This window comes from Eubalaena glacialis, chromosome 15, assembly GCF_028564815.1.
Source record: "Eubalaena glacialis isolate mEubGla1 chromosome 15, mEubGla1.1.hap2.+ XY, whole genome shotgun sequence".
NCBI lineage: Eukaryota > Metazoa > Chordata > Mammalia > Artiodactyla > Balaenidae > Eubalaena > Eubalaena glacialis.
This window is the reverse complement of record NC_083730.1, coordinates 52,933,549-52,956,565: the sequence shown is the minus strand read 5'-3', so window position 1 is coordinate 52,956,565 and position 23,017 is coordinate 52,933,549. Positions and strand designations below refer to the sequence as shown.

The following is a 23,017-nucleotide window of genomic DNA, read 5'->3' as shown; positions in this document are numbered from 1 at the left end:
TACTAATTAAAAACAAATCTGGAATTTCTCCCAGGGTTCTGAAATAACTTGTGAGAAGCTGAATTGCTACTTACTGCAAGTCTTCCTCCTAAAAGTTAGAAAACAATATTGTGATTTATTTCCCAGTGCTATTAACAGGAGACAAGGTACCTATAGACAATACCTATTTTTTAAAGACAATGTACCTTTCCTAAGAGCATTTTATGCACATGAATTCATTTATTTCAGCATCTCTGAGAGTATAAACAAAAATTACTTCCTAAGGTCCAAAATTGTGTAGGTTATGAAGTTGGCGCTGAAATCTGGTACTATTGACCAGTATTTAACATTCTTCGTTATACTGTGTGCCCATTAAAAGAAAAAATTTATATTACAGTAATTTAAACAAATGAATTATTCAGTTGGAAGGTATGGCTTTAGAGTGAACTATTTATTTACGTAGTTCCAGAGCATAGAGAATATGAACATAATTTCTGCCAGTCTGCAAGTTCTGGCATTATTCTGACACCAAAACTTACAGAGGAGAGCACTAAACAAACTCCACTTCATTCTGAACGTAGAAATTCTAAATAAATATTAGCAAATCAAGTCCAGCAACGTATTTTTTAAATGCCATATTACAACCTAGTAGGGCTTATTCCAAAAAGGCACTCGTGGTTCAGCCTCAGGAAATGTATCCCTGTTATCCCCGGCATTAAGGAAGTCATTGATAAAACCATTCAGTCCTATCAATAGATGCCCAAATGGCATTTAATGAAATGCACTACCCAGCCCAGATTTTAAAAAACCAAACAAACTATTAGCAAATTAGAAAGGAAATCTCTCTATTTGGTAAAAATGGGCATCTACTAAAAACATGCAGCAAACTGTATTTAATGGTGCAACATTAAAACATCTTTTCATATTTTTTTATATACTATATAATAACATGTACACATCCTTTGTATTAGAATAAAGCAAGGATACGTGCTATGCTTGCTTAATATTCAGTATTTTAACTGGAGGTCCTACCCAATTACAATTGTCTATTGTAAATGAAGAGACAGCACTATCGTTACTTGCAAATGGTTTGAATATCTCCCTGGAAAATCCAAGAGAAAAAGAGATAAAGAATTATAAAAATTCCTGAGTATAATAATGTGACATGTACAAAATCAACTTGCAAAAATCCACAGGTTTCCTACATACCAGCAACATTCACTTGGAGAATAAAATGGAGAAACAAATTCCTTTTGCAGTTGCCACAAGTGTTATAAAATGCCTAAGAATACACCTATCAGGAAGTCCCGAGTAACTGGAAAAACACGCAGTATCCCTGTAGTGACAGCACTGTAGCTGTAAGTCCTGCTGATTTTAATTTGGCAGTAAATATGCTCCATTTAATTTGGCAAAGATTCGTGCTTTTATTCTTCATGGCTTCCTCTGGAAGCAGATAAAGCTTGCCAACATTTTTTTCTCCTTTTACCAGCAAGGAAACTGAGGCTTCAAGTAGTTTTTGTGACACAGTGTATCAGCGCACAATTCATGAGGCAAAAGCCTGTATAGTACTAATTCTTGGTTTCATACTAATCCATTTTCTATATTTTCTTCAGGGTATGTGTATTTCTTTAAAAATTAAACTGGGAATCGAGTATCAAATTGAGAATAACCCTTCTTTCTCTGCTGGGTTGTGGATGTTTTAATTTGTAACCATAAAGACTCCCACAGATCATTTTTATTCTGAATTGTTTTGGTGCAAAGGGAACTGTATTTCCACTATTTTAATGGCTGTTCATTGTACTTCCTTAATGAGTGATCAGACTACAAGTAGAATTAATTTTGTAGTTATGCTTGCTCCTGGGGTAATGCCATTAAGCTCCATAAGTGGTCTCAGTACTTTCCAGTTCTATTCAAGTGCTTATAACACAAAGAGCCTGGGACTTTCTTCACAGTTTCATCTTTAAGGAAGTATACTGTTCTAGTTTCCCAAGGCTGTTGTAACAAATTACCACAAAGTTTATGGCTTAAAACGACAGAAATTTATTCTCTCACAATTCTGGGGTCCAGAAGTCCAAAATCAGTTTCTCTGGGCCCAAATCAAGGTGGTCAGCAGGGCGCTGCTCCCTCCGGAGGCTCTAGGGAAAGTCCATGCCTTGCCTCTTGCCTCTGGTGGCTGCCTGCATTCCTGGGCTTGTGGCCACATCACTCCAGTCTCTGCCTCCATCCTCACATTGCCTTCTCCTCTGCTTGTGTCAACCCTCTCTCTGCTTCCCTCTTGTAGGGATACTTGTTGATCGCACTTAGCGCCCCCTGGATAATCCAGGAACTCTCCCTCATCTCCAGATCCTTAACTTAATCACACTTGCATCCCTCTCCCAGAAGAAAGCATGCAGTTGGAGCAGAATTTGAATACTAGTCAATTGCTAGCTCCCTGACCTTGACTGAGCACTTAACGTTGTTGAACGTCAGTTTCTTCATCTCAAAATGGAACTAATACATACCTATCTCAGAGTTTTTGAAAGGGTTAAGAGCAATAATGTTGATTCAAGTATTACTTGGCTTCTGTTATTCTTTTCTTGCATTCAGAGCTTAGTTTTGACTCATCTTGGTGGCTTCAGAGTCCAGTTCCATCCTGGGCACCCAATAGTTGCCTGATAAATGTTCACTGAGTAGTTTTCTATCCTCTGAAGGGCGGCATGGTGTTGCACTGCCATGCACTGAACCCCAGCTGGGGTCAGCTTGGTAGTGATGGCCCATCTGGAAATATCCTGGGGGTGATAGTTGAATGCCATTAACTTGGGAAACTGGGGAGGTGCATGCAAAAGCAGAATCCCTAACCCTAATCCCTATTCAGAATCCCTAACCCTAATCCCTATTCTGTGCAAATAGGCTAAATTGAGTGCATGTGTGATGCAGGGAAAGAAGTATTGATCCAGAAAGGGGAAAGTTAGAAATGGGAGTAATGAATGTCCAGATCTCTCTACACACACACATGCTTTTCATAAGAGATTAATTTTTTACCTTTGGTATCTTGGCTGTGTGCTCACAATCAGTGTAAATGTCTGACTTCAGAGCTGGGGGCCTGTTTCATTCCTGTGAGGTTCCCTTCAACTAGGTGTTGAGCTAGTTGAGAGCAGGAATTAGTGATACAATGATGTGTATCTTCCGTGGCTACCTTCCATATCTTCCGAGCACTCGTGGATGGTGATACAGGATTGAACGCTACAGTCTGAACCTTGCTGACAGCAGAGTGAAGTGTTACTATGGGACACGAACAGTTACTGGTCCAGCCATGGCCGTGGTTACTGAGTCATTTGGCTTCCAGTGTTCCTGAGTCACGGACTGTCCTGCCGATCTCCTTGCTGACTCATCTGTGCCCTGTGTGGAGTCCTGGGGCCTCCTGCAGTGACCGTGCATCACTCAAGGAGCTGAGGAACGTGGTGGGTCTGGTCTCAGGGAAGCCAGCAGTCCCTCTTCTAAGACCCTTCATGCCCCAGCCTGGCTGCCCTGGGGGAGAAGAGGCAGCAGGGGCCTTGGAAAGGGAGTCGCCTGGGAGCAGCAGAGGGAGGAACACAGGGAAGCACAGAGAGCAGGGCTGAGTGTAGGGCAGGAAGAGAGGCGCTGGCACCTGCGGGAGGGAGAAAGGAGCGCTCCTGGGCATGTGTCAGCGAGGGCAGGCTGTGTCGCATCTTCGGGACATTTAGGATTTATATTATTACTGATGCGTGATACTTAATGCCTGTCGTTGCTGCATTTACGGTTTAGTTTACCTCCCTTTTATCCTGATGGTGCCTTTCAGGTGCTCTTACCAGGTGCTTGTGGCATCAGATCAGCAGACTTTGAAAGAGATCTTTCATGGAAGAAAAAACTAAATATTTAACCGGGAAAAGGTGGAACAGGCATTTGATGAGAGTCTGTTGGGGTTCTGGGCAGTGCTAGATGAATGCAAAAGTCGGAAGTGTAATCTGGATCCTCAGAGAATTTCTGAAGTGTTGGGAGAAGAGGGGTGATGACCCGAAGCATTCGGAGAGCAGCACCGAGTTATGTGGTAGAGAGTGAGGGGGTCCCGGAACGGGGAGAGGCTGAGGCTGGGCTAATGAACTGGCTCTGGGCAGTACTGACTGCCAGTCTCTCTGGGCCCGGTGGGTATATACAGGAGGATGAGATGCAGTCCCTCTCCTGTCGAACTTACCTGTACCAAGGAGCCAGATCAGCAAATCATTATATTGATAATACACCAAGTTCTAGTGCACATGTGCACAGAGACCGCTGTGGGAGAGGGTGGTGTGAGCCGAGCCCTCACTGGTGGGTCCTTCTGACTGAGCAGAAGTGATCTGTGCTCGGTTCAGCTCACAACCAGGTGAGGGGAAAGGGGGCGTTTTCCCAGAAATCTTGAAATCGCTCTCTTCTATACTGCTTAATCTGCTTAACTACCAAGGGAAAGGATGCTTTTGAATTAGGATGCTCGTAATGTTAATGACAGATCTTAGCCAGTAACTGTTTTAATTTTTTCCTTAGTGTCAAATCAACAGTGCCTTGACTTCCTTCCATACTGCTCTGGAACTTGCAGTAGACCAGAGAGAAATCCAACATGTGTGTCTGTATGAAATTGGTAAGTATCGAATGTCTGTCCAGTCCCTTGTCATTGAAATAGTATTAATGCAATAGCTCATGTCCAGCTGAATGTCCAGCTTCTTGTCCTGCAGTGTTAACGCATTCCTGTGCATGTTTTCATTGTCAATGCTGTTCAGTTTGTGTCTTTGTGAAATGCCTGCTGCCTTGTGTAATAATAGGACTTTGTTACCATAGCGCAAGTAGTGGTACTTAATGAATTCTCATTACTTCTTTCTAATATTTTGCTCCTTATAACATTTAGATTCTAGGATGATAGGTAAAATTAAATTAATCGAGTAAAAACCATTTGTGAATATTTTATTGGACTGGATATTAGAATTCAGAACTGTTTTCTCTTCCCTCCCACCAATGTTTACCTGAGAAGAAAAATACGGCTTAGGAGAAAATTGGGCACATAGATTCCAATTCCAGCTCTTCTGCCAACTAACTTGGAGCCCTCACCCTCGTAGTAGCCCCTGGAGCTCAGGCGCCTGCCCTCGGAGCAGCTGTGTAATTAAGATGAAATTAGCCGGATGAGCATGAGGCAGGGTGCCTGGCACATATGTTAGCTTCTTCCTCCTGCTTCTCCCCTCCTGGAGAGGAATTTATAGACAGACTTGGAGGCATTTGTTTGCCACTTGCTTGCCTGCTGTAGACAGAGTTGTCTTCCTGAATCTTTTTTTAAAGAAGAGTGCAAACTAAAAGATTGAGAACTGCCCAATAAACAGTATTATGTTTTAAACGCCTGTTATAGCTTAGGGAGTGGAGATGAGGTATGATCCAGTGGGAAATGTATTTTTCTGTAAACTCTGATGGACCTCTGGTTAGTAGCCATAATGTGGAATGGAATGTGAAACACATTATCAATGTGATGTTTTGAGTAAGACCGGGCATCTCTGATTTCACAACCGATGAAACAGTATAGGACTTGAGTGGAAGGAACTAGCTTCGATGTCCTTTTATTTCTCTTGTTTAGGACACTGTTATCTTTTTTCTTCTAGTTTTATTGAGATACCGTTGACACGTAACATTGTATTTAAGGTGTACAACATGAAGATTTGATACCTGTATATATTGTGAAATGATTATGGTGGCCTTTTTTTGTGTGTGCACCGTTTCCGGGTCTGTGGCAGGGTAGAATGTCAGAGCGGAAGGAAGCTTGGAAATATCGAAACCCAGAACTAAGGACTTCGGAACGTTAACTCAGGGTTGGGGTGGGGGGAAGTGGGAATAGCAAAGTCAGGACTCGGCCTCCTTACTCAGCTGTGGTGCTGCCTCCCACCTCTGTTGCGGCGTTTAATTCAAATCTTATCCCGATGTCCATTTTAGGATGGAAAGAATTAGCCCCAATTTTTACTCGAAAATGTCAACTTCATATCGTATCCCATAGAATTTGACACTGAATTTTCTGGAAGTGTGGCTCCCCCTCATCCCTCTAGTTCAAATGGTAGGTCTAAGGTGACACGACTGATTCATGGTGCAGCGGATAACAGAATTTTTTATGGAGGCAAATCGTGGACGGGAGAGAGCAATGGCCTTCGACCCTCAGTTCTTCCCTCTTATTAGCCGTGTGACCTTGAGCAAGTCACGAAGCCTCTTCATGCCTTAGGCTTTCTCCTTGGTCAGGTGAGGACACCGCCAGCCACCTTTCCAAGACTGCACTAGGATTAACGAGAACTACGTCAGGTCCCTGCCTGACACACGATGGGATGGCTCCGTGGATGGGAGATACCGTTACTAACAACGAGGGATAAAACTCCTTGCTTCCTCATTGCTGCTGCTGCCCCCCAGGATGCCAGCCTAACAGTGTTTTGCTCTGGGAGAGGTGGGGTCCTTTCTCTGCCCCTGCAGAGGGAAGGGTGGCAAGTACTTAATTTCTCACTGGCTTCCTCTCTACTTCTCAGAACAGGTTGCTAATTGACTGTGATCATAAATGCACAGGTGAGTGTGTGAGACTTTTTGACATGGTCACTGTGGATGTAATCTACTGGCATCGCTTCTTTCTCTGCGCCGGTGCCTGCTCTTGGGAGAGAAGAACCACTGTGCTTGGGTTGATCTCCAGCCGGGGGAGGCAAATTGGACGGTTTCCCTAGAAATTTTTACTTTCCTCCCTTCTATACTGCTTCATTGATTGTGAAATCAGAGATGCCTTGTCTACTCAAAACATCATATTGAAAATATTTATGACGGAAAAGATACTTATGAAGTTTTCAGGCTGTTTACGTGGAGCCCTCACAAAGAAAGTCAGCAGAATTAGACGTTTGTAACGTACAGATGGGCTGTAAAGCATATTCCTTTAGGGTCCCGTACTAGAAATATCTCTTTCACAGGTTGGTGCAGCATGATAGAGCTGAATTTCAAGGATGCATTTTACTCCTTTGAGAGGCTAAAAAACGAGTCCCGGTGGTCCCAGTGCTATTACGCCTATTTAACCGCAGGTGAGTAGACCACGGTCTGCACGGCCACAGCGCGCCCTTCTCTGTCTCAGATTAGCTCACGTGCGTTGGCGGGTGGGAGAGTGATGGCAGAGGATGCAGAAGTTGTGTTCTTCACCGTTTCCCACAGCGTGTGTTGTTTTGGGCTACAAGTAAATAGCAGCTGAAGAGCAGCTCTCCCCAGCCCATCTGAACAGCGGGGCAGTTCGGTGCTGCACCATGCCCCTCCCCACGTCCCCTCAGGGCTGGGTTGGTCACATGCTGGGTCCTGGAAATGCTTATTGTGAGCTTTTCGTTTTTGTCCATTTTGTCCTAAACAACCTCAACTTACCCTTACCCCTCTCCTTTATTTTCTCAAATCTATTTTTGATTTATTAGGAATTTAAAGAATTTTAAAGAATTTAACATGTCTTTTAAATCGTGTTAATGTCTTTGTTTGGATTGTTAGTGCCCTGGTTACAGAGTTGCACGGATTTTGAGTAGTCTGTTCCAGCCTTGTTTTACTTATTAACCCTATTATAATTACAGTGTGATTTTGCAGAACACAAGGTAATTCAACACTGCATGTCATTAGAGCAGAAACAACTGTAATGTCTGATAGGCATATCAGTGTGTATTGCCTTTTTACCCTTAAATGAAGAGAGAAAGACATGCTGCCACCTGGTGGACAAAATAGCTGTCTGTGCCCTGAGCTACAATACATGAAGTGCTGTTGTGATGCAGAATGGTCCAGGTGGAGATTGAAGAGACCCAGGTAGTTGTACATTTTCTGCCTCTAACAATGAGCTCTCCTTACACACCCATATAAGTGATTCTTTTACTTAAAATTTAAGGCTAATCCAAACATTATTTTCAATATCTTCTTATTTCTCTGAATATTTGGATTTAACAAAATGTCTTCTGTCATTCCATCCCCTTAACTGGTCTCTTTAAAATAAGATAGAATTAGAAGATGGTGACCAGTGTGTCTGTCCTGGATGTTCTGAAACTACAGTCCATGAGCAGTTAGGATGGAAGGCCCTTATACTCACAGGCCTTCCTGCAAGCCCCACAGGTATTAATCCGTTTTCGTATGGCTCTTATAGCTGATGTTTGAATAGGATTATTTTCAGTATGCTGCTTAGGATACTTTAAGGGTTGGTTTACAGAACTCACAGGCATCTCAGATGAAAGTAGCAGGCTTGGTGTGCACAGCACGTTGATGAACGAAAACAGAGAGGCTGCAGCACCCCCCAGCGGTCGTTAGGGTGTAATGGGGCCACATAGTCACTGTGGGCAAGTGTTTCTTTTTAATCGTTGTTGAGCATGGAACATGAAGAAATAACAGTACGGTGTGGGTGTATAGAGGAGCATTTATTCTCCAGATATTGGAAATCCCAGGATCATACCAGTTGTAGCAGATGATAAAGCGTGAAAGACTCTAGGCGCCACCTCTCCACGGGGGCTTCATGCAGATGATGTGTGAGGAGCTCCACCTAAAGAGTACGCCGGCCCATCTGGCGGGCGGGAAGAGAAGGTCACTCTGTCAAGCTCTCAGAGAAGGCTCCTTGCAGGAGCTGTCATTTGAGTTGGCCTGAAGGACAGGTACGTGTTACAGGCAGCGTCGGAGAAGATGGGCATTCAGCGACCAGAAACACTGCCACTGGGGGCTTAGTTCCTTGTGCTATTTCTTTTTTTATATTTATCTGTTTTTTTGTAAGAACATTTAAGTTCTACTCTCTTGGCAAATTTCAATTTTACAATACAGTATTATCACATGTAGTCACCATGTTATACGTTAGATCTTCAGACCTTCATCTTATAGCTGAGAGGTTTTTTTTATCACAGTCAAATATACATAAAATCTATTTTAACCTTTAAAAAAATTTTTTTTTTGGCCGCACCGTGCAGCTTACAGGATCTTAATTCCCCAACCAGGGATCGAACCCAGGCCCCCAGCAGAGAAAGCCCAGAATCCTAACCACTGGACCGCCAGGGAAGTCCCTATTTTAACCATGTTCAAGTGTGTGGTTCAGTGGCATTAAGTTCCTTCACAGCCATCACCACTGTCCAACTTCATTGTCCCAAACTGAAACTCTATGCTCATTACACAATAACTCCCCCCTCCCCAGCCCCTAACAACCACTGCTCTACTTTCTGTCTGTGTGAATTGGATTTTTCTAGGTAAGTGGACTCAACACTATTTGTTGATTGAATCTGGTTTATTTCACTTAGCATAGTGCCCTCAAGGTTCATCCATATTGTAGTATGTGTCAGAATTTCATTCATTTTTAAGGCTGAATAATATTCCATTGTATGTACAGACCATGTTTTGTTTATCCGTTCATTGTCAGTGGATGCTTGGGTTGTTTCCACCCTTTGGCCATTGTGAGTGATGCTGCTGTGAACACGGTTCTTTTTGAGACCCTGCTTTCAATTCTGTTGGGTATGTTACCCAGAAGAAGTTAACTGAAAAGCTTAGTCTTAATGGATGAGCCAAGCATCCTAAGTTCTGTGTAGGTCTCAGACTTAGGATAAATCAGAGACACTCAAGCTTTCAAACATCTGCGTCTGTTAAAGCAACTGTCTAACTGTACTGAGAGGAGGTGGTGTGTATTCTTCAGGATCTGAGGTATTAGTGTTGTAGAACCACAAAGGTGATTCAGATCCTGATACTGTTGATGTTTATAACTCTCTTGTGTACCCACACTTGCTCATTCTTTTTTTTAATATTATGTGACTATATAATAATGTTACCAGTTATCTGAGGAGACCTCAAGCTAGGGGCGGCAGAAATTATTCTTTTTAATTGATTTACTGTGTGACCTCAGGCAAGACTTTTAACTTTCCTGGACCTCTACATCCTCTGATCTATAATATGATGGAGTTGTTTTACAAGACAATCACTGAACTTCTTTCTGGTTTTGAAATGTTATAACACAACAGATGAGGTCATTTTGGATGGGTTCAGGCCACCACATCTGGACCAGTGCTGCTCTCATAACTGGGGGTGATGTCTCCTTTTGAATATTCAGCCTAATCCCACTTATTGCCAGTAGAAATCTTCTGCCTTTCCCATCACCTTGATGACCTCAGCTCTCTGCAAACCTTGCTGCTTGTGCTTCTTTTCCCCTTCCGTTAGCTGCCCATCCTCTGACATGCCATAGCCCTGTGCCTGGCTTGACCAAGCCCCAAAATGCGAGTATGGGACCACCCAGTTTTAGGACTACTTGAATAAAGAAGAAAGAACTAGCAAATCAATGGACATTCCAACTGGGGGTTGAAAAACAATATGTGGCAAAGACAAAAGCAACAAAAGATTAACAGAAATGAATTCATCTTCATGGGAGTTGAAAAGACGACGACGAAGAGTAGTTGGTAAAGTTTCAATGAAGGGATGGGACTGCAGCCTGGTGTGAAGTTTGGAGAAGGTAGCCAGCAGGTGAACCAAAGGAAATATGACTGCGTCTTTGCCGGGGGCTCTGGGTGGGATGAAGATAGCATGCAGACCATTCCGAATCTTACCCCCCTCCAAGGCTCAGCTTGACTCTTAGTTCCTCAAAGCTGCCCTGATCACTCCAAAGAGAAACCATCCCTTCCCTTGTTGAGCTTTTCCAAAAGTACTTTGGTGCCAGGACTCCCAAGGCTCTCATCACTATATACATTGTAGCTCTGGACTGTGTGTCTTCTCTCACCAGCTGAAATTTAAGTTTCTTCTGGGTGTCAACGTGTGTGTTTCTTCTTCGCATTCTTGCTGGCGGCTGTAGGTGGTAGGTGCCCAGTAAACATGTGTAGGACTAATTCATGACTTTCTTTCCAGGTGCAGGGGTATCCTTCTACCACCGTGAGGCTTTCACAGTCCTCCTGGCTCCTAAGTGTTCTTGCCTAGATTCCTTTTTCTTCCGCTTTCCGAGTATGTGAGCTCTAAATGGACTGTAGTCTGTGATAATATCTGGGGGTTTTGTTACTGTTCAAGACTATCTCCCCCAAAGAGGGCTAGGACTGTAGTTTTCCCACGTGTCCCCGCCCCCCGCCCCAAAGCTCAGGGAACCTAGCGCCAGGGAAATAGTTTTTTTGTTTTGTTTATTTTTGGCTGCGTTGGGTCTTCGTTGCTGCGTGCAGGCTTTCTCTAGTTGTGGCAAGCGGGGGTTACTCTTCGTTGCGGTGCCCAGGCTTCTTGTTGCGGAGCACGAGCCCTAGGCACGCGGGCTCAGTAGTTGTGGCACGTGGGCTTAGTTGCTCCGAGGCCCGTGGGATCTTCCTGGACCAGGGATCGGGCCCGTGTCCGCTGCATTGGCAGGTGGATTCTTAACCACTGCGCCACCAGGGAAGTCCCGGGAAATAGTTGTTGAATCAGTGGAACGATGATCAGCAGGATGGTGTAGTCCCATGTGTAACAGTCTTTAAAAATATTTGCTCCCATTTTTTCCTTTGGTAGCGTTTTCCAAGTATCATCAACCTAGGTGTCCCTTAGTGGCATTTTCCGCCTGATACTTAAAGATTACAACGATGGTTTCTTACAGTTTGTCAGGGAGCCACTGGTGATGTGGACGGGGCACAGATTGTCTTTAAAGAAGTTCAGAAACTCTTCAAAAGGAAAAACAATCAGATTGAACAGTTCTCAGTGAAAAAGGTATGTTGGAACCTGTTGATCTGGTGTGTCATTTATGATGGATATTTGCAACCATTGCCACCTTGGACAGGTTTTAAGAAATCATATGCAAAGCTGGCAACCTAATGCCATGCAAAATGCAGTTCACGACTGTGGAGAGAATTTACTCCCATGTCATTCTTCTGCTCTGAATGCAAAGTACTGTTTGGTTGCAAATAATTAAAGCGGTTGTTTCTTTGAATGAATAGAGACATTACAGATCCTGTGGAGCTCATGAGCCTCCGGAGAGGAAGTGCATCTGTCTGAAGAGCTAGGTAGTCTCAGAAGAATGCAAATCAGCAGAACCTGGGCAAGAGATACAGACTGTTGGTTCTCATATAGTGAAGGCATCACATTCTGCCCTAATAAAAAAAAAAAGTGTGCATCAAATATACCAGCAGAAGGGCCCAGGACTGTAGGGACCAAGCCCCTAATTTACTTCTGTACTTTTAAGAATACAGTTTAGCTGAATTACCATGGGTTACCTGACAACTTATATCCTGAATTTTCCATGTATTTAGTTGTAAGTTTTTATTGAATGAACATTTAATGATTTAGTGTGAGTATAAACTAGATTGTAATGTGGAATGCCCCTGAGAGGACTGGGACTAATTAGAAAACTAAAACGTCAATAAAACCGTAACTAAAAGGCATCTAGTATTACATCCTCCATATAAACCCATCAAGTTATTATTTGTCACCCAGCTTTTATAAATTTCTTTGACTTAGAATGAAACTAGATTCATTTCAGTTTAAAGTTTTCAAAATATATCCTGGATCTTGATAGTAGATTGAATTGAATAAGAGAAAGGCATATCTACCAATATATTAAAAATCAGAGAGCAAAATTTAGAGAGAAATTTTCATTTTTAACTTTGCGGGAGGGGATCGTTCACATCAAATATGAACCATGTATTTTTTAATGTCTCCGAGATTTTTTTTTTATCTGAATTTGGTTTTTTTCTAATGTTGCCTAATCATTCCAATTGCTTGCAGGCAGAGAGATTTCGGAAACAAACCCCAACCAAAGCGCTGTGCGTGCTGGCGTCCATTGAAGTGTTGTACTTGTGGAAAGCCCTCCCCAATTGCTCCCTCCCCAACCTACAGAGGATGAGTCAAGGTAAAAAACAAAACAAAACTGTGCACAGCAGCTTGTTCCTTCAGTGTGTCACTAATCTCCTCTGATTCAGAGAGTACAAATCTGTCATTCTTGGACAAATGGTGCGATGGTTGAAAAAGTTCCGTCACTTAGGTGATGGGAGTAGGAGGCGAAGGGACAGATGTACTCGCCTTGTCCGCGGTGTGTGGCGATGCACACTGATCGTCAGGGTTGTTAATCCTAAAGCCATGCGGGTGGCTGGAAGCGTACGTTTCCACCTGCCCCCCCACAATGAAACCTCTTTTTTCATATGGACATCCATTAAAATGCACAGATATTAAGTGTACATGCAGTTCAGTGAGTTTTGACAAATATATGCACTGTGGCATCCACACCATGATCAAGACATAGAACATTTCTTCCACCCCTGAGATTTCCCTTATGCCCCTTCTCAGTCAGGACCCACCCATGGCAACCCCTGTTCTGATTTTTCTCTCCACAGATTATGTTTTAACTTCGTACAAGTGGAATCAGACAGTGTGTACTTTTTAGTGCGTGGCTTCATTTGTACAGCCTAGTGTCTGTGACACCCACGTTGTATCTGTGTCAGTAGTTTGTTCCTCTCACTTGTTGAGTGGGATTCCATCGTATGGCTATACCTGTCCCACGATTTGTTTATTCCTTCTCCTACGGGACATTTGGTTTGTTTCTGGGTTTTTAGCGATCGTGCGTAAAGCTGCTACAAACGTAAGTGTGCAACATAAGTGTACTGACCTTTTGTGTGGAATTACATGCTGATTTCTCTTGAGTAGACACCAAGGAGTATAATTGGGAACCTACCTTTTTGATTCATATGTTTAAAAAATCATAAGACTATAAGTTATGGTAATAAAACCTTCATAAAGTCATTTTTATTATAGTTGTAGGAGAAGTTCATGGAGAGAATAAATCTTTGGGTAAAATAAAGCTTTACTGGTTATTAAAGAAATATTGTGGGCTTCCCTGTTGGCACAGTGGTTAAGAATCTGCCTGCCAATGCAGGGGACACGGGTTCGAGCCCTGGTCCAGGAAGATCCCACGTGCCGCAGAGCAGCTAAGCCCGTGCACCACAACTACTGAGCCTGCGCTCTAGAGCCCAAGAGCCACAACTACTGAGCCCGTGTGCCGCAACTACTGAAGCTTGCGTGCCTAGAGCCCGTGCTCCACGACAAGAGAAGCCACCGCAGTGAGAAGCTTGCGCACCGCGACGAAGAGTAGCCCTGCTCGCTGCAACTAGAGAAAGCCCACGTGCAGCAACGAAGACCCAAAGCAGCCAAAAATAAATAAAATAAAAATAAATAAATTTTAAAAAAAGAAATATTGTAACATTTCTTCTAAAGGTATAATGGCAGACATTTGAATGATATTTTATAGTCTGGCAGGTTATTTCCTTTGCTCTTCACTGGAACCCAGGGAAGTAGAAAAGGCGGACAGCATTGTTGTGCCCATTTTATGATGAGGAAGGCGAGACTCGGAACAGTTAGGTGACTTGCCCAGCTCCCATAGGAGCAAGTGTCTCTGCTGCTGGTCTGAGGATGGCACATTGACTAGCAAAGCTTTCAGCTCTCTACACACAGCTTCATCTTCCTGGGAGCATGAAGATATTTAAATCATGCAGCTGGAAAAATGATTACATGGTGAGAGTGCTGTGTTAAAACAAAACACAGGGACTTCCCTGGTGGTGCAGTGGTTAAGAATCCACCTGCCAATGCAGGGGACACGGGTTCGATTCCTGGTCTGGGAAGATCCCACATGCCGTGGAGCAACTAAGTCCGTGCGCCACAACTACTGAGCCTGTGCTCTAGAGCCCGTGAGCCATAACTACTGAAGCCCGTGTGCCTAGAGCCCGTGCTCCACAACAAGAGAAGCCACCACAATGAGAAGCCCGCACACCGCAACGAAGAGTAGCCCCCGCTCGCCGCAACTGGAGAAAGCCCACGCGCAGCAACGAAGACCCAACACGGCCAAAAATAAATAAATAAATTAATTAATTAATTTAAAAAACGAAACACACACACATACAGTTATCCCTGTGTATCTGTGGGGGATTGGTTCCAGGACCCCCTACACATACCAAAATCTGCGAACGCGCAAGTCCCTCATATAAACTGGTGTAGTATTTGCATATAACCTACGTGCACTTTTCCATGTTTACTTTAAATCATCTCCAGATTACTTGTAATACCTGATATGATGTAAATGCTATATATGTAGTTGCAAATACAATGTAAATAGTATGTAATTAGTTGCTGGGTGTGCGGCAAATTTAAGTTTTGCTTTCTGGAATTTTTTTTTTCCAGAATATTTTCGATCCACAGTTGGTTGCATCCGTGAATGCAGAACCTGTGGGTATGGAATGCCACTGACTGTTCATCCAAAAAGATGATGTTATAGAAAGCAGTTACCTTTGGAAATGTAGTCTTATTCACATATATGCTGCTCTTTTCCAAAAGTGATTTAGTATTAATATTTTGGACTTATTCAAAAATAGTGGCTGTACAAAATTTGTCAGATTTCTTTGTAGTCACACTTGTTTTTGATCAAATATAGCGTTTTCCCTTGAATCACATACTTTTATCATCAGAATTCCCTGCAGATGCCTTTTGCTTATTTAAAAAAAAAAAAAAAAAGGTTCCCTCTCAAAGGTCAAAAAGTTTGTCAGTGTTGATATTCCAGAGCAACGTAGTGCAACTCCAAAAGAAGTTGTGTGCAGAGACCCTGTAATTAGGGTAAGTGTGTAACCCTCCTAAGGGAATTACTTGAAAGGAAACAGAATTTTCCCGGATGTTCAAGTTCTGCTCTGTTTAAAAAGATTCATAATTTTAAACCCATCCCTGGTTGTTGATGCAAGTCTGGAATATCTACCAGTGTCTACCTCAAAGGACCAGTAAGGAATTTTAGGTATTCTTTTTTTAAAAAATAAATTTATTTATTTATTTACTTATTTTATTTATTTATTTTTTAGTTTTTGGCTGCGTTGGGTCTTCATTGCTGCTCACGGGCTTTCTCTAGTTGCGGCCAGCGGGGGCTACTCTTCGTTGCGGTGCACGGGCTCTAGGCGTGCCGCCTTCAGTAGTTGTGGCATGCGGGCTCAGTAGTTGTGGTTCGCGGACTCTAGAGCGCGGGCTCAGTAGTTGTTGCGCACAGGCTTAGTTGCCCCGCGGCATGTGGGATCTTCCTGGACCAGGGCTCGAACCCGTGTCCCCTGCATTGGCAGGCGGATTCTTAACCACTGCACCACCAGGGAAGCCCCTTAGGTATTCTTTTTTTTTTTTTCCCCGATTGGGTTTTGTTTGTTTGTTTGTTTTATTAATTTATTTATTTTTGGCTGTGTTGGGTCTTCGTTTCTGTGCGAGGGCTTTCTCTAGTTGTGGCAAGCGGGGGCCACTCTTCATCGCGGTGCGTGGGCCTCTCACTATCGCGGCCTCTCTTGTTGCGGAGCACAGGCTCCAGACACGCAGGCTCAGTAGTTGTGGCTCACGGGCCTAGTTGCCCTGCGGCATGTGGGATCTTCCCAGACCAGGGCTTGAACCCGTGTCCCCTGCATTAGCAGGCAGATTCTCAACCACTGTGCCACCAGGGAAGCCCTAGGTATTCTTTTAATGCACAAGTGCAGGATCATGTGTTTAGAGATAATTAAAACAGACATGCAAATATAAAATGGTAATTGGCAGGCACAAGAATGATCATCACTTAATGTGACTAAATATTCTCTGAGCTCCTTTCCAGCTGTCAAAATAAACAACAACGATGTGGCCCTGGGGAGGGAGGCAGGCTCTGGAGTGAACATGAGATAATTCTCTAATATTTTTGCTAAAAGTCCAGTTAAGAGAGCTGTTAATTAGATTATCTCATTCTCCAGTGTTAAGCAGTAATGATCCAAATCGACTCAGTCATATAGAAAACAGGTGAAGATCTTTGTGGAGAAATAGTTAAGTTCCAGGAAGAAAAAAATAAGCACCTGATCATGGGTGATAGAGGTCATCTGCATTGATACACTCTTCCCATCAGGCCCACACAGCTTTGTGCACTCAGCTTATCAGAGTCCCTGTCTGTGACTCCCTGCATCAGCAGAGCTAGCTGGATTCTTATATCCTTGTCTTGTCATTTCATTCATTCCCTTCCTCACCCACCTGCCCCTCTCCGCTGCATTCTTCCTCTGTGTTTTAAGGATGTTACCCTGTATTCTCAGCACAGCAGTCAGAGTGCTCCCATTAAAACCTAAGTCATGTGGTGGTGGTTCACTTCTGAGACCTTCTGTGGCCTCATCTTATTCAAAGTGAAAGTCTGGATCCATTGAGTGGCCTACGGTCTGTTCACACGCCCCCACTGCCATTGCCTCTCACCACGCTTCCCCCCACCCCGCTCACCAGGCTCCAGCCGCACTCCTCCTTACTGATCTTCAACACACCAGGCACGTGCAGCCCTTAGTGCCTTTGCACTTGCTGTTCTCTGCCTTCAAAAGCTCTTCCCACAAACATCCACATGGCTCCTTCACTCATTTTCTTCAGGTCTTTACCCACCTGTGGCTTTTTCAATGGGCCTTAACCTGTACGTTTCCGACACACATGCATACCGCTATCCCCTTTCCTGGCTTTATTTTTTACCTTAGTGTGTACACTTCCTTAATACACTTATTTTACCTATCTGTCTTTTGTGTCATCTCTCTCCTCCACAAAATGTTAGTTTCCTAAGGGCAGGAATTTTTTTCTCTTTGGTCACTGCTGTCATATAGTAGTTGCTCAGTAAATATTGAATGACTGAGTAGAGTTAATGAATGAATGAGGGGATGAATGAAGTACATTCCCCTTCCTTAACACTGCCGCTGCCTTAAGATCTTTTGAGTACTTTTTCTGTGGAGGTATGTTCAGCCTAGGTTTTTGAGGCATCTCCTGCTTCTATAGGTTTAGACTCTTCTTCACATTTACCTCTTTGCCACTCTACCCAGCTCTTCCAGTTACTTCCAAAACTTTTTCTGGAACCTTGAGCTCTCTCTCTCTCTCTATATATATATATATACCTACATATACACATACATACACATATATCACACATATGTACATACATATATACATGTACATACATTTGTGTGTGATATACATGTGTGTATGTGTGTACATATATATTGTATGTATGTGTATGTTTCTATAAAATCTTTTCAAATCTCAGTATCTTTATTGGTTCATAGAAATAATTACTATTTTTCCTCTATTAGCTCCACTATGTTTCCAATTTCTACTCTTTTCATTTCCTTGGAAAACTTCCATGTTATCCTCCCAACATGTGTGCCCATCCTCCACAGTAGATGGCAAGCTTCTCGAAGTGGAGGGATCAAGTCTGATCCCCTCTCAGAGACTGGTGCAGTACCTCCTACAAACATGTGAAGGTGCTCATTGCATGGTTTTTTGAATTAATATGATGCAATTGAAAGATACCAATAGACTTTATTTTTTAGAGCAGTTTTAGATTCAAGCAAAATTGGGCAGGAAGGACAGAGAGTTCCTACACACCTCAAAACCCCCCCCCATGTGTACCCACACAGCCTCTCCAACCATTAACATTCCCCCCACCCCACCCCGTTGCGGTGCATTTGTTACAACTGATGAACCAACACTGGCACAGCATTATCACCTGAAGTCTGTAATTTACATTAGAGTGTATGCTTTGTTTCGTACATTCTATGGGATTTGACAAATGTATCATGACATGTATCCACTCTTATAGATAGTATGATACAGAATAGTTTCACTGGCCTGAAAATCCCCTGTGCTCTACCTTCCAGACCTCTGGCAACTCACCACAGTTTTGCCTTTTCCAGAATGTTATGTAGTTGGAGTCGTACAGTATGCAGCCTTCTCAGATTGGCTTCTTTGACCTAGTAATAATATGACGCAATTTTGAGTCTTCTTGGCACCATGAAGTTTGATATCTTTGTCTTTCTTTGACTAAGGATACTTACTAATGGATGAGGAAGGGAAACCTTCTCAGTTTGAACTTGAATACGTTACTAAACAATGAAATGCTTAACTCTTGATATTTAAGGAATTAAGTGAACGTATTTCCTTCCTGCTGTTTTTGCTTCTCTTTAAGCTTGCCATGAAGTGGATGATTCATCTGTCGTTGGATTAAAGTATTTGTTTCTTGGTGCCATACACAAATGTCTAGGGAACTCAGAAGATGCTGTCCAGGTAAACTGTTCATGTGGTGTCATGGCTAAGGAAACTAAACTGTGAAAACCTACATATACACTTGTGAATAAGAAAAAGGAGAAAGCATTACATAAAGCCAGTCTCCCACTGCAGTGTGAGTTTCATCCACTTTATTTGATTAAGGTCATCTTCTCAGATGCCAGAAGTTGATGATGGTTCATACTAGTTTTTAATGTGACTTCAGAGCCTTAGAATACTTCTTCACCTATGGGCTTCTTTTCTGGCACTAGCTGTTTATCAAAGATGACAGCCTCAATTGGAGAAGGAAGAAATGAGGAGGCAGACAATTTTGAAGGAGCAGAGTGAAGCCTCCTAGCTAGGTAAATACAAACATGATCAGGCATGTCAGCCTGTGTCCACTTTTCCTCCCTCTATAACTGCAGATTATTGATGCATTACTGAGGTGAGGTCTAGAAAGTTGTTAGCTTAAGATATTCTGTGAACATATTATATGAAAAAGAACCATTCATTATCTTCAGATGTAGTTGGAGGGATTTTTCTGGGTTTTTTGTGTGGTTGTTTGTTTTTACAGACATCCAGGTGTTATTTTGATTATTCTTTGAGAGAGTTCATGTACTGTAGTAAGAGACTTTGGCTTTTAAATCCTAGGGTGTTGATACACTTGTATTATAATTTTAAATTAATTTTCAGTGTGGGGTATAATAGTTATTACACAGCTCTAAATAGCTTATTTTAGATCATATGCTTAAGTATCAGTAAGATACAGTCAAGACACCTGTCAAGAGATGGTTCTTGGCTTGTTTACTTTCTGTCTTAAATATTAAAATGGAATGTTCAGATTTGGAGGTGCAGATAAAGATGTTCTCTGCAATAAAATCAGTAGAGGCTGGTGTGTCAACTAGGAAAATAAGTAGCACAAATTGGGCTGACTGACGGGTAACATATACTGGCGCAAGTTCACCAGACAGGTATATAAAGGACTTATAAGATATGGATGAGAATAAATGGGAAGGAACAAAGATGCAGAAAAGGAGAAAACCTGATACAGAATACACATCCTCCTAAAGATGTGATGAGACTTAAGTAGGAAAATGAGCCTAAGTAGAGAAATGAATTAATTCCAAAAATATTCGTATTGCTTTCAGTTCTTTCAGCGAGCTGTTAAAGATGAGTTGTGTCGTCAGAATAACTTATATGTTCAGCCATATGCTTGCTATGAACTTGGCTGTCTTCTGTTAGACAAACCAGAGGTAAGATCTTATCTATTTTCTTAAATTATGTTCATCAGCAAAACTGTGCAAGTGAGCAGGCACAAAACATCCTTCATTTAAAGTAAGTTGATTGAACATAGTGTTTTTTTGTTTTGTTTTCCTTGGTTTCACATAGGATGAATCCAAGAAGCTATTAATCCTATCTCACTGTGTTTAAGGAGGTAATCTCTTCCCTGGAATTAGAATGACAAATGTAACTTTGGGGACAAAAATTCATTTGGGGCAAAATCATTGCCTTTTCTAGAGTGGTATGGTATGATGTAATGTGGTTTATTCAGAGTACAGAATTGCATTGTGATTCTGGCTCCGCTGTTTATTTTTATTTAGTGTATGATACGGTTAAGTTATTTAACCACATACCTTCTTCCTAATCTGTAAAACAGGATAAAAAATACCTCCCTTGCCAATTTAATAAAGATTGTAGTGAGAATAAATGAGGATGGTGTGTAGGATTACTTAAAAATTTTTAGAATACCTTATAAATTTGACAGTCATCATTAAGATGAATATTTAAGCACAGTGGGGCAGTTTTTTTTAAAGTGAATTTTAATAATGCTGGATTTGCTTGGTAGCTTCTTTTAGAAGCTCAATTACATACTATTGACTGTATAAAATTCTAATTTTCAGTAAATTCAAGTCAGCCTTCAAATATATGAACTTTTTAAAAGTTGAGCTAAATCAACAGAAATATTCTAGCCTAATTCTTAAATATGTAGCTTATCTTGCCAAAGATAGGCTTTTAATTGGTAACTCTTTTCATTTGAAATTCTAATTTTACCAAAATAGAAAATGCAATTTTTATGAATTTTGGTAGAAACTTTTAACACCATATTCTTTAAGGAAATTTTTACTCTTAATGCAGCCTTAAAATATATACACAAACTACAAGAAGACTGGTCTGTCTCTTGAAAAATGAAGTTGATACTCTCAATCAGTAATGCCTTCAAAAAAACTTACTTCAAATAAACTTAAATTATCATCAATTTTGGGTTTTTTAGTAAGATCTTAAACTATTATAGTCTTCTAAAGTATGATAGCCCTTTATAAAATAATGAAGATTATGAAAAATTATTTATCAAGTAATGCCTTAATGTAAACATGTAAACAGCACTATATTAAAGAAAAATTGAGTCAGTATGCTTGAATGAGCACTTGACTCCCCTCTATGTCACTGTGAGTTTTTTTAATTAACATATCTTCCTATTATAACATTTTCTGCTTGAGTGTATATAAATATAGATGTTAAGAGATAATGTGTTTTTCTTACATTCATAGACTGTAGGAAGAGGCAGAAGTCTCCTTCTTCAAGCAAAGGTAAAAATGCCTAAAAATGCTCAATCTCTCTCTTTCCAGTGACCCTTCTTATCCTCTGTAGTGTACTCTGGAGTCTGAATTCAAGAAATTTTGTGAAATGATTGTCCTGGTTGGTATTTCTGGAGGGGAAACTGATAACTGAATCAGTGAGCAGTTGATTTTTAAGTGAAATTACACATGAAGCTCCTATGAGATTGCTCATCCTGCTTTATAAAAACTCTTCTCATTTGAGTGGGAAAATAACTGTTGATTTCATAACTGTGTTCTTGAGATAAGTTCTAACAGCAACTTCATTGAGCCCAGCTTTAAGACTACTATCTCAGGAATAACATGAGGGAAATTTTCCAAAAACAGCATTAATAATGCTCAGTTGACATTTTAAAAACGGACACAAAGTTTGAGGTTTGGGGAATAAGAAAAATCAAGTGAATGCGAAACCTTTGTTAGGAGTGTAAGGAATTTTACTTTGGGCAGTACAAAGCTTGGTGTGATTAATACTGTAGTATTACAGACAGCTTAGCTAATAATCTCTTTCTCTTGTCTTGCAGGAGGATTTCTCTGGCTACGACTTTGAAAACAGATTGCACGTCCGCATCCATGCTGCTCTGGCTTCGATGAGGGAATTGGTTCCTCAGTGACAGACCCGAAGTTCCCGCTCTGTCCCTCCCCACACAGGTTCTGCACTTTAAAAGTAGAGGACACAGCTCTTATGAAGATCAGCTTTTCTTCTGAAAACCGCCTGGGCCTGGGACACATTTTCTCAGTTAGGTTGATGTATTAAAGATCTCCTCTTTTAAACACATAGCTAAAAAGTAATAATGATGATGATAATAGTAATAATAACTAACCACCTGGGGAGAGGGTTAAGTGACCTTGTTCAAACATTTTAGTTTTGTGATTTATTATTTTTAAAATAAAATTCAACTAAATATTCAACCTGCAATCTTGTAGGAATGCCTACTTGAAGCACACATCTGACTGGGTAACACTAAGAGGTACCTGTAAAATTATTAACAGTATCATGACATAGCACTTAAATTGTGTTTTGAAAAAATAAAAGTGCTTTCTAGTGTTTTACTTTATCCTCAAACTATTTCTGAGAATGACATAGCACAGATGTCTCCATTGTCCAGACAATGAAACTCAGGCACAGAAAGGCTAATTGACTTATTGCAATTAATTATTCCTGTTATTATGGAGTAATGAATAGAATGCAAGTCTCCTGACCACAGACCGAATATTCTTTCATTGTAAAAAATATATATATATGTTAATAACCCAGGATTCCATGTTTTCTTATTAAAAAACAAATACTCTTCAGCTGAAGTTGTCATCCTTATCTCCAGATTGTCTACAAAAATGTTTCAAAGGACAGACACTTTTATTCCTTTGACAGCCAATCAAGTGAAAGCAAACAAGATAGTTTTACAACCTAAAGTATAGCTATTTTGCTAAGTTATTAGAAG

The 23,017-nt window shown here is 41.5% G+C and overlaps 1 protein-coding gene across 1 annotated transcript in view; it reads left to right on the top strand.

Annotated features, from left to right (window-relative positions):
• Positions 1-22,494, top strand: part of TTC39C (tetratricopeptide repeat domain 39C) — a 109,476-nt gene extending 86,982 nt beyond the window's left edge. Inside the window, exons 7-14 of the mRNA XM_061169572.1 lie at positions 4,498-4,591; positions 6,924-7,031; positions 11,531-11,640; positions 12,655-12,778; positions 18,887-18,984; positions 20,112-20,216; positions 21,513-21,551; positions 22,100-22,494. Of these exons, the coding sequence (XP_061025555.1) occupies positions 4,498-4,591; positions 6,924-7,031; positions 11,531-11,640; positions 12,655-12,778; positions 18,887-18,984; positions 20,112-20,216; positions 21,513-21,551; positions 22,100-22,189 (768 nt within the window). The 3' untranslated portion in view covers positions 22,190-22,494. The remainder of the gene's footprint in view (positions 1-4,497; positions 4,592-6,923; positions 7,032-11,530; positions 11,641-12,654; positions 12,779-18,886; positions 18,985-20,111; positions 20,217-21,512; positions 21,552-22,099) is intronic.
• Positions 22,495-23,017: the final 523 nt, after the last annotated feature.